This window comes from Rhea americana, unplaced genomic scaffold (genome assembly GCF_003343005.1).
Source record: "Rhea americana isolate MKP2758 unplaced genomic scaffold, rheAme1 scaffold_7, whole genome shotgun sequence".
Lineage (NCBI taxonomy): Eukaryota > Metazoa > Chordata > Aves > Rheiformes > Rheidae > Rhea > Rhea americana.
This window is the reverse complement of record NW_028186867.1, coordinates 6611183-6626055: the sequence shown is the minus strand read 5'-3', so window position 1 is coordinate 6626055 and position 14873 is coordinate 6611183. Positions and strand designations below refer to the sequence as shown.

Below are 14873 nucleotides of genomic sequence, written 5' to 3'. Positions count from 1 at the left end.
CTCCTAGGATTTGGGACATGTTATCATTTTATACTACAGCTTGCTGTTTGGTGGCATAAGCAAGCTCTATAAACAAAGTTCAGATACTTCAGAGGTAAGATTGTAACAGAAGTTTTCTGTCTCAAAACAATTGGCCTAATTTACTTCTTTTGATTTCTCATTTATTTTATTCTGTCTTCAAGTGTAGTTCCACTGGCATAAAAGAGAAGTAAAAAATTGGTGATGCCAACCCCATATATATAAAGAACAAACTTAGCAAAAAGAAAGCCTTCTGTTCCTTCTAGTTTGTTCTGGTAAACAATAATGGCATTATGCTACTGTTGGGTCTGTCTAATCACTTACAGAGCCTATAGAGATGTATGTAACATAACTCATCTTTCTTAAATGTGTAGTCCTATTAATGCGGAAATAAGACATGACTTTCCTGTCTGGATTCCGCTTTTGCATTGCTTCTTTCATTTGCAGAGAAATTTTTCTGAAGTAAAATTAAAAAGCACAAAAGAAATAGGTGGAATTTCTTCAGTCATCCAAAATGCAAGAATTTTTATATGAAAATAATGAGAAGTGGCTTTTGATTATTATGTTTAAAGTGTAGACTGGTAATTTCTAAATTTGTTGTTCTGATAGACTTGCAGCATGAAGTGAATTAGTTTATTTAGAAGGCAAAACCATGAAGCTGTTAAAATACATGTTTTCATCAACCTTTATGTTATTTACACAGGTCTATATGTCCAATGTTGAAAGGACCCTATGTGCACAAGATAAACAACATCAGATAAGCTAACATAGCTAGGAGAGACTGAACAAGTAATCTTTATTAACTAAGCTATAGCAGCTTGCGAGAGTCAGACAGAACAAGTGTGAGAATGCGGTGAGCTGACTGAGATGAAGATCAATGACACCAGCACTTATCAGGAAAGTTTCTGTCTTGGCTGACTATGCTAGTCAAAGATTAGCTTGTCCAAGGTTGGTTACAAAACTGTTGACTTTTTCAAATACCTGCTGTATTTTTAAAAAAGCAAAGTAAGTGCTAGAGCTCTGAGTTGCAGAAATATTTCCTTGATATTTTTGTTCTGGACCTCTGCTTTTCTGCCTACACTATGACCATCACAGTGAGATTTGCAAGCATGTAAAGAACACTGCAATGATCGAATTCTTGCATCTATTTTATGTATATTGCAAATAAGTGTGTATATGTATATGTGATATATATGTGTTATTTGGATGCATAATCCCTACAAGCAATAAAATTGACTTGTTTGGGGAAAAATGCATTTCCATTGCAAAGAAGCTAAAGAATGCTGGAGAAGTTGCTATGAAGGAAATGATCATTTCATCTTTCATAAGGCTTAGCTTTTCTAGGATAACCACATTAATTATAAGGATTCAGGGTTTTGTTTTCCAGAAGCCTCTTTCTGGATCCTTGTGACATGTCAATGTGTCTACACAGTTCATGAAATAATATTTCCTGTTTATAACACTATAGGGAAAGGAAAATTAGGGATGTAAAATGGATTCTATCTCATCAGATAATCATCAGCTCCAGGGACTTTCTTCTTTTTAAAAATAACATCATCTCATCATTCAATATTACCTTCATGTTCCTGTTTTTTTTTCTCCTAACGTAAACTAGTAGTTAGCTAGTATTTCTTCTGAACTGTGTAATTGTAAAGAAGTACTACCCACCTAATATAATAACATTGTATATCCTTGAACTGTTAAGATTAGTTAACATGTTCAGCTAGATTTATGGATTCTGAAGGGATGTTCTAGATTTTTTAGTATCTTCACATTCTTGCAAGGTATGTAAACCAAAAGTATATGCTAGTTCTCAAATTCTTTATTTATTGCTTCTTGCAGAGAACTGGTGAACATTTTTTTTGGAAAATTGTAAGAGTTTCAGCAACCATTTTAACAAACTCAGGGCATGCTTTTAGAGTGACTATCCTAGACTTTTTTCCACCAGTCTAAGTTTATTTTTTATGAACTCAGATCAATTCACTTTTCTTCAGCTTTGTTTTAAATGCTTCTTCCGCCTTTTTTACCCAGCCTGGAAGTCCTGCAGTAGTTCAGTGTGGCTACATGATCATTTCCCATAATTCTGTTTGAAGTAGAGTGGTAGTAGTGCTACAGGCATGTAGAGGTATTTTGGGGAAACCGCAGCAAGGCACATTACATAAGATTTTTAAGTTAAGTTTTAAGTTAAATATGTTATATTATGTAATGCCCTCATGTAAAAGTTTTTCATATACTTTAAGAAGTTTATCCTACATAGTTATAAAATGGCATTATACCTTGCCTGTGAGAAAACTTCGCAATAGCTTTTGTCCTCCACTGCAGAATAAGTACTTGTAAACTGGAAAAGCCTTGAAAAGATCTCACTGGGAACACAGCTAAATCCTAATGCGAAGAGCACAAAATGATGGCTTTTTTTTTAATCTGGGTTGTCCCAGAGGGCAAACCAGGTATGCAGCAGGAAAACTGAAGTAAGAAAGGAATATTGTCTTCCTGTTAGTTTCCAACTGATACCAACTGTGAGCTATAACCCCTTCTGGGAAGAAGTCTGTGCAACAATTTGATCCCAAATTATATGATGCAGAAGCAGCATCACAGGAGTAGCCCTGCTTCCAGTGCTGTCTTTCCCAGCTACTACCACAGCCCAGTGTCTGCTGCTGAAAGGAATTTCGTCATTGGCAGCTTTCTTTCTCCTGTTAGTTTGGGGCCAAAAGTCAGCCTCGGCAGAGAGACAGAGTAGYGCCTAATAACCCTGTAATCACTGAAATGGGTGAGTAAGTGTTTCCTGATGTCATTGCTAGTTATTTGTGCGTTTGTGGAGCAGTAGATCATTTCAAATCCCTCAGCATCTGTTTCAGAGTCACATGGGTTGCTTATGCTGCACTGGTAGTTCTGCATGTAAGCTCAGCATTGCCCCAGTGTAATATCTGTTTCCACCTAAATGATCTCTAGTGAAAAAATAAATAGTATATCAAACTATAAAGACTAGTGTTCTTAAACTTATTATGAAAAAAATAAAAAAGTTTGTAAAAAACATCAGTGTATGTGTATACACAATATATACGTAATGTATACACACTATATTTCTGTGAATATGCATATAAGCCATGCACACATCTATGTAAAACAGGATATACAAACATGTTTGTGTAAGCAYGAAAAACAGCTTGTTTCTCTTAAGTTTTCTTCCTCTTCCACTTGGCACAGTATAATGGTTACTGGAAAGACAGCAGTGTAAGGTTAGGAAAAATGAAGATAAGATGCAAATGCTGGAGGCTTTATTGGCTCAGGTGGAATCCCAGCTCTTCTGGAAAATGTTTTTTTAACACAGACTTCTAGGTTGAGAACATTTGTAGAGCTYTTAATTGTATGTTTCACCTGTAAATCTCCTCAAGAGGGCAGTACATTTCACTTATAAGTGTACTTATAGGTAGAGTCAGAGCTAACAGCGAAGTCAAGAGGCCTAGTAATATCTTAAAAGTTAGTGTGTAAGCATCGAGATTGGAGCTATACACAGAGACATTTATTAGCAGATTAATAGGTGTTGACATGTGTTTGTAACAGGGAATAAGGTCCCTCCAACAAATTTGCATGATTGTAAGAACAGGAGTAATTCCACCCTGTGACCCAAATACCTTTATCAACTATGAAAATTAAAGTGTATTACACCAAAACTTAGTTTTATCAGCAATATGTAGGAATGTTTGTCTTGTCACAAAAGCTCAAATATATTGTCATTTTATGTAAAAGTGTACTGAGTGGTTTGCCCTATTTTTTCATCAGAACAGGGTGAAAATGCAGAGATGCTGGTGCATTCTGCATGTGCAATGGAAAACAGCACAAAATATGGACAGGAGAAATGTTTATCTGTGGACAGCGATGCAGGAACTGAGGAAACAGAATCATAAGGGTCCCATTGCTGAAAATTTTTGAAGAAGAAAAAGCTATTGARCCTCAGTGACTGAAGACAGGGAAATTTATAACTAAGAAGGTGATACCCATTCTGTAGAGACAAATGATGGGAAGAAGCTTCTGTTAAATGATACATTTGCCTTCATTTACTGAAGCTACATGGGTCAGGGGAGGTGAAAAAGACCTGTGGCCTATTTAAGCATTTACTGAGGTCACCAGGCATATCAGTTTCCTAGGTCTTAAGCCAACATGGCTTTCTATCAATCAAGTGAACAAGCTCCTGTGAGAGCTGTCAAAAGGCAGAAGGTGACAAGTCTTGGATATCAACATTGCTGTTGTGGTATGGATCTATGGTAATCTGGAGGTATATAGAGGTCTATCAGCATCTGGATGTCTGAATGCAACCAAAAGTCAAAGCAGCGGTTGTGTAGCTTTTGGAAATGAAAGGGGGCAATCAACAAGATTTGCTGCCAAGCGTTAAGACACTTAAAGCAACACTTAATATTTACTTTTGATCAGATGCATTTCATGTTTTGTGCATAGTAAGACCACATTTCCAGAAATCTGAGTTCCTCTGTTTGCTCTGTATCTAGGTAACTGTTAGTTTGTCTGCTAATCACATTCCTTTCCTTACAGTAGGAATCTAGAAATTTGCTGCTGCTTCCTCCTTTTGCACTGAAAAGGCTTCATGTTTCTAAAATGAAACTGGCTGCTTATGAAGATAACAATTTACAGACATTCTTTAATTGCAGATGAACTCTTGCAGAGAATAACTTTCTGGATATTTTTCCAAACTCTCATGTACTGTATTTCTCCTTCCAGCTGCCATAGAAATTATTCCTTCAGCCTTCCTGGTACCTCACCTGTAATCCAACAACAGCAATTTAGGATGTGTGGAAGATACTGGAAAAAGCYTAAAAGTACAGTTAGCCTTGGCAGCTCTCAGCATTTCAATGTGCACTTTCTGTGTTTGGATAGTGCTGACGTGCCAGAGTCAGTGTCCTGCAGTCAGTCTTCATCAGGAGCCAAGACAATCAAGCAGGGGGCTGAGGTACCAGCATGAATGATACTCTGGCTGGCAGCTCTGAACTTGTTTTATAAAGAGGCCTGAGAGTGTCCTCATCTGATAGGGTATCTCTAAATGTTCAGACTTTAAGGAAAATTATTGGAAATCATAAGACTTGCAACAGAATCATGAAAGATCAGGAGTTCAGTAGGAATCCAGTCTTCAGACAGGTAGTTTTTTTGACAGTTAAACTATCTTTTTTGTTATTGACTAGATATTTCCACAAAGCATTATGTTCTACTGAATATCACCCACATCCTCGATAATTACACTTTATGGGTTTGACAACAGAACAATTATTTGCAAAAATTTAACCCCGAATGCATGGAATCCAGACAAATATATCAAAATGAATAGTATGAGTCAGTTTCTGTTCGCAGTAACTGCATTTAAGACTACAAACTACAGCATGAATGAGGAGAGACAGTACAAGATTTATTCTAATAACAAATTCCTCTTTTGTTCTGGATAGATTTTATTAATGAATTCAATAACCAAGGCTTATATCCTGATTGACTTGCAAGATTCATTAAGAATTGGACTTTTCATTTGGGGCACTTAAAAAAATGAAGCTTTAGCTACATCTAAAAATTTTGCCAAGAAAATTCTCCTAATGGACTTTACACAAACAAGATACTGTCAGAATAAACCAGCTTCTCTAGGAACTTGTTAGATCATCTGAAGACTAAACATGCTATTTCAGCAAAGGGACACTAGAGGTCTTGCAGGAGTATCTGTAACAGTCCAGGCAAGAGAATCATACTCTTTTAACTATCACAGCTATGCAGTTTTTAAAAGGAGACTAARCTGCTGCCTGACAAGTTGAAAGAGCCAGCAATTGTGAATGTGACTGCCACAAGAGGACAACAAGACCAACTGTTAATCAGTTCCAGTGACATCAACCTTTGAGAGAGGCAGGTGAAGGAAAAAAAATGAGAAAAGGAGTTAGAAATGGATTAATRGTATTATACTTTGAAGCAAAACCAGTTGTTTGTTGGAAGGGGATTTCAGCATTCATCTTTGCCTCAATATGAGGGACTTGTCTACAGAGCTAAGCGAAAGAGGGCGAAAAGAGCAAGCTCATGCCCCAGACTCCCCACTGGGACACTCAGCTCCCTTCCTGGCAATGGAGTAGACTCCTCAAAGACAGTAGTGGGCAGCACCCACAGCAGGCAGTGTGGAAGAGGCCATGCTCATGGCTGCATAGTGCTCTAAGATATTTCTGGCAGGCCTTGCACGGAATCCTAAGAGGGACTAGAGTGCGGTGACCCAAGGGTCTGCATAGCTTACTTCTTTCTCCCTTAAACACTGGCCACAGCTGGGTATCTCAAAAAGGCTAAGAACCCTGAGACATTAATAGGCCTTAACAGCCCTGACCAGCCTCACCTGGGACTCCCACCAACACCTTCTGCCCAAGGACTCCATTTAAGTGCAGACCTGGACCCTTATTCCTTGTCTGACCAGTGTTGTATGTAGACCTGTCTGCTGCTGTCTGTGCAAATGCAGTAAGTTTGCTTCCTGGGCTGACCTTACAGATGCCTTGTCTGATCTGATGGTCACTGAATGGTCAACTGAACTTGTACCTGGCCCTATGAGGGTGCTGTGAGTCTGCTCCCTGCTGATGAGGACACTGTGCTGAGGTGACCCCTCAYCTCCTGGTTTGTCTTCCCCATGGAGCATCTTGCTGCTCTCTGATAGACATCATGTGTGGTTTTGGCTTGGTTTGTTTTTTTCTTCCTTCTTCCCTTATTTCTAGCAATTCTTAATGTTTGACTTGTTTTCTTCCTACTGCTGCTGAGCTAATGCTTGATATCTAGAGGTAGTGGTCATTGCAATGCCCATCATTTTATATATGAAGCTATGACTGGTTTTCCTCTGCTGCATTACTTCACACTTATTTTACCCTCAAATATTCATGCTTTACACACTCTCCAGTAGGGTAGGTGTGCAGGTTACTCCCTTCATTGCAACAGCTCTATAACTTGTTTGATTATATGGTAAACTGCTTCTTCATCACTCTAACCTTCATCACAAAACGTCTCATTTTTTTTTCCTCCCTAGAGAGGGGAGAAATCATATTTTGCTGTATTAGCAAATCATTGCTTGGCTGATTCAAATCATTAAACCAGCATTAAATAAGCTTCCCCCCTCCCTAGCACAAAAAAAAAAGAAAAAAAGAAAAAAAGAAAAAAAAAGAAAAAAAGAAAACCTATATGATCACACAAACCTGTGAGCACAAAAACAGAAATGTGAACACTCAGTAATAAGCATGAGAAGGGGGAACAAGATCTTCTTTTCCAGTGGGAGGGAGCTGCTAGATTCTCTGGACTATACCATGTGATTACACCCTTCAAAGCACTGGGTTTTGTTCTTAAGCATCTTCTAGGAATTGAGACCGAATCCGATCCTGGCTCCTTGCTGGTTTGTATGAGATACAGTAAACAATGTGAATATGAAGTGCCTTTAATATGTGTAGTCAAAGGAGATTAAAAAAAACCCCAAAACCACAGATGCTAAGAACTTACTTCATTGTGAAATGTATCGAAATAAAGAAAAAAAAAAAAATCCTGAGCGCAGCCATTGGGAAAGGAGAGGGATTTCAGGCTGGCTAACTTATCTCATTCTAGTATTACTGCTTTTCAAGTTTGCCTGTGTAAAGTGGATATGCCAAAGCCAGCTTCTGCAATATAAAAAAGGAAAAAGTGAACAAATAAACCAAAAAGAATCAGTCTCCAAAATACTTGGAAAAAAAAAGAGATTGAAAAAGATAGAAAAAAACTAAAAGTGTACTAGTAGTGGAAAACAGGGCCTTAAAAAAAAAAAAAAACTTCATAGCTTGGATTCCTAGTCTAGTTCTAATCTTGGGAGTATCTCATGTATAGCAGATAAAAACAAAGGAAACAATCTTAAGTCATGCCCTTTTTATGTTTGTTTATTATATACAAAAAAATCCAAACACATTCCAAAATATTAAATTGTTAAACAATACAAGTCAGAGAAAAACAGAAGCCCATACAGTCATGTATTCTTTTCAGTACAGGCAAACAAGTAAAAATGTCACTCAAAATCCACATTTCTCCAAATGAAGGAGGTATAGATATCAAGTTCTTGATAACTCCTCAACTGGTATACACATATATACATCTGTATATACATATATCAATACACGCCCACTGAATAAAGACGGTAGCAGTTTTGTCACCTTATGGTGTCTCATAAGGACATGTTTCCAGTGTTGAAGAACAGTGCAGTGGGCTGCTTCTGAAAATAATTTCTTCTTCTATTCTCTTAAGACAAAAAAAATCACAGTATATACTGTCAGACTCAAAAGATTGTTATTAGGATCACTTCTGTGTTCCTCACTCAAGGAACAGTCCCACTGACTTGCATGGGGTTTTTGCTTTATGTGAGCTAACTATAGGCTAGTTAGTGAGATGGCATGAAGAGGTACTTGAGTGAGGCCTCCTTCCTATTGCTTTTCAGGCAGCGTCAGAAGAGAGATGGAGTACTAGGAAGGGCTGTGTGAGATTGGAGAGAAGAACATTTTCAGTCAGTTGTGACCATCTTTTCTGTCTTGCAAAAGGAGCACTTTGATGTTTTCAAAAACATAGAATTTCTACCCTTGTAGTTTAATTTGATGTCAGTTATAATTGAGGCATGTTTCAGCACATTTCAGGAGGTACTAAGCATTTCAGGATTAGGTTCAAAATATGAGTGAAAATCAGCATTAGAGCCAGGGCAAGTGACTGTTTTCATTACAAATGTATTTGTATGTTAAAAAAAAAAGTGTATTTTAGTATATCCTCTAAAACAAAGTTTCCGTCACAGTAAAATGCCAAAAACGGTTTTGGTAGTGAGAAATACGGAATTCTGTGAATGTGGATGCTTAAAGGGATTTGAATTCCAGGGTGAGCCATGCACTGCTAAATTCATAGGACGACTTGCAAAACATGAATAAACTRAATTTCTGCCCTATAGATGTGGAACGGGTTAGAAAGAACCTGGAAATCTTTGAATGTTTTCAGACAGCATGGGTAAGGAGAGGCATATATCCAAACTTCTCAGATTTATATAACATTTTTGAGAGTACTATGCTATAGCATTTATAGTAGATAACTATGAGTGACATGTTCAAAATGAATGGCATCMGATGAGCTGGCCGTAGAAAATACAGACCCCAGCAAGCAAGCATCACTTTAAAGTTTCTTTTTAAAAAGGCAAAATTRTCCACTTTCTTTTTACTTCCTCCTCCATCCCTGGTCTTAGGTAGTAAGTAAATGTTACTCTTTCATCTCACATCTTCACCTTCTAGCTTATGGTATCTTTCTCCTCAAGCCCTCTGCTCATGTTTCCTGCCCAGAAGCATAGATCTGGGCACAAGCAGATGTTCTGGAGCACGTGCTAGAGCTGATACAGGAACTTGGACCTGAGCCCCAACTCATACAGGAATGGCTTCAGTGGGCTCTTCTCTTTCAGAATACAGGAGGTGATTTAGCATTGCAAACCCATCTCACTGCACTTACACACTTGGCACACAGGCAGCTAATGAGGGTAGCTTACACAGAGTAACTTGATGGGAAAGTTTGGATTGACTATTTGTTGCTAAGGTTGGCCTTGCAGACAGAAAATACTTGTAACTTGAAACTAACACTGTGAAATGACACAAAACGCTTTACATGACTTTTGAAAGGTACCACTAGGTCTACTGACTTTTATCCTGCTCTGATAACTAATGATACTTTGACAGAGGTAGAACATACAAATATCTCACTGTCCATTTTGTAGTTATTCAACCACTACAGYGAAGACCATGGTAAAATTTGGGGTGGCGACAAAGTTAAAGTACAGAGCAAATCACACCTTGATCAGTGGAGGAAAACCGGATTTTAATCATATCATATACAAAGAAAAAGACATATATTGTAGCAGCCTTGGCCTGATGCCTTTACTCAGATACAGGAACTACTGTACCTGAGAATTTGGTATAACAGGCAGCCACTGCTCTGTGCAGACCTGACATTTGGTGTCTGAACCAGCTATGTGTGATGTTAAAGACAGCCTCCTACTCTGGCTCTATCTGGCTCTGTCAGGCAGTTTTGGCTCTTCACTGTCATGAAAGCCAAAAGTAGGTGTAAAACTGTAAATACTGCAGGAAAAATACAGTTCTGAGTCACTCTGCCTTCATCWGTCCCCCAGGACATATTCAGTGGCTGTTGTCTTCCTAAGCACGCGGGCAATTGCTGAGATGTGAGAAGAACATGACACAATATAAGCAACAGGGTGGAGCAGGTTATTTCAGAGAGAAGTCCCAGACATAGGACTGCACAATCAGCCTGCTTATATTCACAACCTACTTCCAGGCTATTTGGTAGCTCTCACATTCTCAAGACTTGCTTTCATTTTTTTTCCTTCTTTCTCTTTAACTGCTTGAAATAAGTACATTCTGATATCTGTCCACACAGGTTTCTGATGGTATAGAATCACTCCAATTTGTTGTTGAATTCTTATATATTTAGCTGAAAATTTGGTTAACAACTGACACCACCTYCATAAGGAAGATAAATTCATCATCCTCATGCAATATAAAGCAAATTTCTGTGCTGCGGGTGATGATTCTTCAAAATGGCCTATAGAGAATTGGTGAAAATGACTTGTTGATACCAGTCATAAACCAGCAGCAGCATTATTACTTTAGTAGGTCACTGTGAGAAAACTGTTTTCTTAAACCAGCTGCTCTCTACTCTCCTGAGAAATTAATAACTTCAAAGAATAATGATATAACCTGCTCAGCAGCTGAAGTGATCCCATACACTGTTAGTTTTAGCTTTTTTTCATTTATATTTTGCTATACAAAATTGAAATAAATAATGTGAATTAACCTAACCTTTTCAAAGGTTAGTATGGTTTGATACAGATATTGGGTGAATGTTGTRGAGAATTCACAGTGGCTATACATAATGCATTAATGGTAAAATAACAAACTCTTTTTGTTCATTCTTTTATGGAAATACAGCCTAAGATAAAGCAATACATCAAAAATACAACATTGCTTAGAAAAAAYAACTCCACTGTGTTCCCGCTTCCACCGAAGCCACTGAAGGCCCACTTCAGTGTATGCTTTAGTTCATATACAGTAATATTTCACATTCTCTGAGAATCAAAAGCCTTTGGCTAATCCTTGAAATCAGAGAATCTGAAAGTAATTTTTGTCCTAAACTTATCCTTTTATTTCATGAAACAGAATCCATTCCAGGCTGACCTTTAATGATCAATGATGTTTTGGCCTCATTGGCTCCTTGAATAAGCTTAATTCCTCTTATTCTTCCATTTCTTCCCAGAAAACAGTAGCTTACTAAAGTAGCATGTGAGATATTCTCTCTTGAGTATAGTTAAATTTCTGTCACTGGAGCAAGTTAGTTTGAAGGTAGCCATCCAAAAAGAAATGGCTTCTTTGTCTATTCATGGAACTCACAGGTGCCTTTCTGCTTAGGAAGTTTAAGGCTAAAAAACACTTTCCTGCCTTTGCAAATAGACTTTTACTCCTTCTAACCCATCCATAGGCCCACTTGACATAGACCTGGCTGACAGGGTCCTGCCAGAGAATAAGCTTTCCCTTCTATTTTCCAAGCTGTCACTGAGCAGTGCCTTAGGACGAAACACTTGCATGAATTTCTGGTAAAATTCCTTGGATGCAAAATAGTAAATGAAGGGATCAATACAATTGTTGAGGCAACTGAGGCACAAAGTGAGCTTGTAGGCAGGGTACAAACTCTTGTCATAAAATAGGCGGCTGATCATATGCACAAGTAGAATAAAGTTATTGGGGGCGAAGCAGGTGATGAATACCAAAAGAACTATCATTGCCAGGTATATGGATCTAGTCTTCTGCTTGTTACCATATCTGTTAGATGTCTGAATAAGCTTCCGAATGGTGCCAATATAGCATCCCACTGTTACAATGAAAGGGATTAGAAAGAGCACGATAAATAACGTAAGGAGAAAGGCTACCCAGGCTGCAAAGTTGGGCAGCATTTCCCATTTGAGGACATCAAAACAGGTTACAATCCCCAGTTGTTTCACTTCATAGGTCAGATCTGTGCTTTCTAGTGGGTAGAGAGCTAACAGCAAGAAAGTCCACATTCCTATGCAGGCAGCCACAGCATACCTTTTTCTTCTCCACTTTATTAACTTCATGGGATATACCACCCCCATGTACCGCTCGATGCTGATACAAGTCATAGTCAGTATTGAAGAATACATGTTGGAGTAGAACATCACAGTTACAAGGCTGCAGAGAGTCTTGCCAAAAGACCAGTGATTATTTTGGGTATGATAGATAATCTGGAAGGGAAAGCAGCAGGCCAGCATGAGATCCGTGATACTCAGGTTGATCATGAAGATAACAGAAGATGTTTTGGGTTTGATATGCCAGCAGAGGACCCAAAGGGAGAACAAATTGCCAGGGATACTGATGAAAGCCACCAGTGTATACACTACCGGGAGGGTGATAGAGATAGCTTTATTCTGGAGCATTGCCAGTGTTTCATTGTCCAAGTGAGATCCGTTTTTAACCATTATTCACAAGGAGATTGTTGATGTCCTCCTATAAGCTAGCTGGATCATATCATGAGCACTTGGCTTAGAAACCTAGAAGACAAATGTCAAGAGAGAGAGAAGCGATATGTCAGAACAGAAATTAAGACAGCATTTCTTCTATTAATTAACTTTTAAAAAGCCATAAAAATGTACAAAACCACATCTCATCTCTAGATAAACTGGATGCATTAAAAGTATCTCCTGAAAACTGGCTTCTGCTTCTAAATTATGTCAGTGTCTTGGAAGTCACCTAAATATAGCTGGCAATAACTGTTCTCACAAAAAATTTATTTCTCAACAGAGGATGTTACTTAATAACTTGCTAGCCTTTTCACACACACACACACACGAAAAAAAGATTCCCAATTTCTCTACCATGGACTGTGGTGCAGTGTAGATATTCAACTCTACCTTTAAAACTAAACTGGCTGCATATGCAGAAAAAATACAGCTACAGCAGCAAGATGCTTAGTGTTGGCTTATTTCTTTCATTTCTTGGCCAGATCAGTTTAACATAGTGCTTCAAATGTCTGCTAGAAAGATTCAGAGCCAATGAGAGTCATATCAAGCAAGTGGTGTTAACTAATGTTTTTGATCTTTCAGGAGTTTTTAGCTGAGCTGTTGGAAGCCCAGAAGAAAAGCCACAAGAAAATAGAAATTGCAAAAAAAMCCAGATGTGTTTCTAATATGCTATACATAAGACAAAGAACAAACATGTTCCAAGAAATAAGTACATCACRTGATCACAAATGCAAAAAGCTCTTTGAGCCAAATCCATTTCAGATGAAATTCTACTCTTACTAGTAGAGTTATATCAAGCAGGAAATTAGCTCTTGAATTTTCAGGGGAACTTGGAAAGGCCCTTATTGACACAAGACTCTTGAAAAAAAATGAATATAATCTATTTCATCTCTTCTCTCTATGACTGACCACAGTAAACCTCTATTTATAGACTCTTTACCACCTCAGATACCCTTCTCAAGTGACAACTCTTAGTGCATAAAATCGCTAAACTCCTCAAAAGCAACAGGAAACTTTTATTCACATCAAATTGTTTACTGAGTTCTGATAATAAGCCTTTGCAAGTGAAGGATCTTTACTCTTAGAGACTGAGGGATATCACCCCTAGATAATATTCCTCTAAAAAGTATGTGTATTTGGGAGGTGGGAGAATAGATGAAAATGCCCATTAAATCAATCACATCAATGTTCTTATCATAAAGGTATTGAATAATTTGTACACTGGGTTTTCTGTTAGCACCAACTATGAAGGTGTTTTCTGAGAGCAGGTTCTAGATTTGGGTTTCCTGAGGGCATGTACTGAGGAGAAGGAGATTAAAAAATCACATAAATGCTGAAACTCATAGATGATGAAATATGCGCAGTAGTGCCAGGATTAGCAGATCAGCTAAAGGCAGATTTTATGCACTTATGGAACACTACTGTCAGTAAAACACAGGTGCCTCTTGAATAAGGGTTTTAAATCCCCACATAGTTAGGAGCCCTTCAGAAAGAGTTGGTATCATTGGCATGGTTTTCTGTAAAGGAAGATGTCCATCACAAAGAGGGAAAAAGCAATGGTGTTTTGCTAGTGTCATTTGCAAGGGCAAGAGGGGAGTCCTTTTGTCAAATCTTTCTGGGGCTCTGATCCTGAATTCCTTGTTCAGGAAAGCCTGGACCAGCAGAAACTTCTGCTCTGAATCACCATTACTTCTGATGCTTTGCTTTTTAAATGCCTGGATTAAGATGCTGGACAAGAAAGTTGGATGAAAAAGTATTTCCACATACTTTTGCTCTCTCATTGCTTTGTCTATTTGGGTTTAGTTAATGTTATATTTACATTTCCATCTTCTTCAGGGTAATTTTATGTCCTTCCCCCCACCGCAACCACAGTCTCTTTCTGTCATTTGTGGTTTAACTTGAAAATGTCATAAATTAAGCGAGAAAGTAATGGTTGTAAGGATTAGAATTAGATTCTTCATACATTTTATGTCTCTTTATTGCAAATACATGCTTCCAACACAGTGAAAAACGGTGGAGCTTACATGGATTCACTGCAGGAGGCAGTTTGACCCAGGAGAATTTAAAAGCATCAACCTTGAGCTATGGTTTCATATACATAATCTGTAAAATTACAGGTTCTGTTATATAAATATCCCTGTTTGAAAGGTATGATTTTGCTTTTATTTTGGAGAGAGTCAGACAAACAGATACAGAAATAGACTGAAAGAACAACTCTATAATGTTTCTTCAAATAAGAAATGAGTCCTACCACCAGCTACAT

The 14873-nt window shown here is 38.0% G+C and overlaps 1 protein-coding gene across 1 annotated transcript in view; it reads right to left on the bottom strand.

Annotated features, from left to right (window-relative positions):
• Positions 1-10409: 10409 nt before the first annotated feature.
• P2RY8 (P2Y receptor family member 8) overlaps positions 10410-14873 on the bottom strand; it is a 32218-nt gene continuing 27754 nt past the window's right edge. The window contains exon 2 of the mRNA XM_085321506.1: positions 10410-12640. Coding sequence (XP_085177632.1) covers positions 11495-12568 — 1074 coding nt within the window. The 5' untranslated portion in view covers positions 12569-12640 and the 3' untranslated portion in view covers positions 10410-11494. The remainder of the gene's footprint in view (positions 12641-14873) is intronic.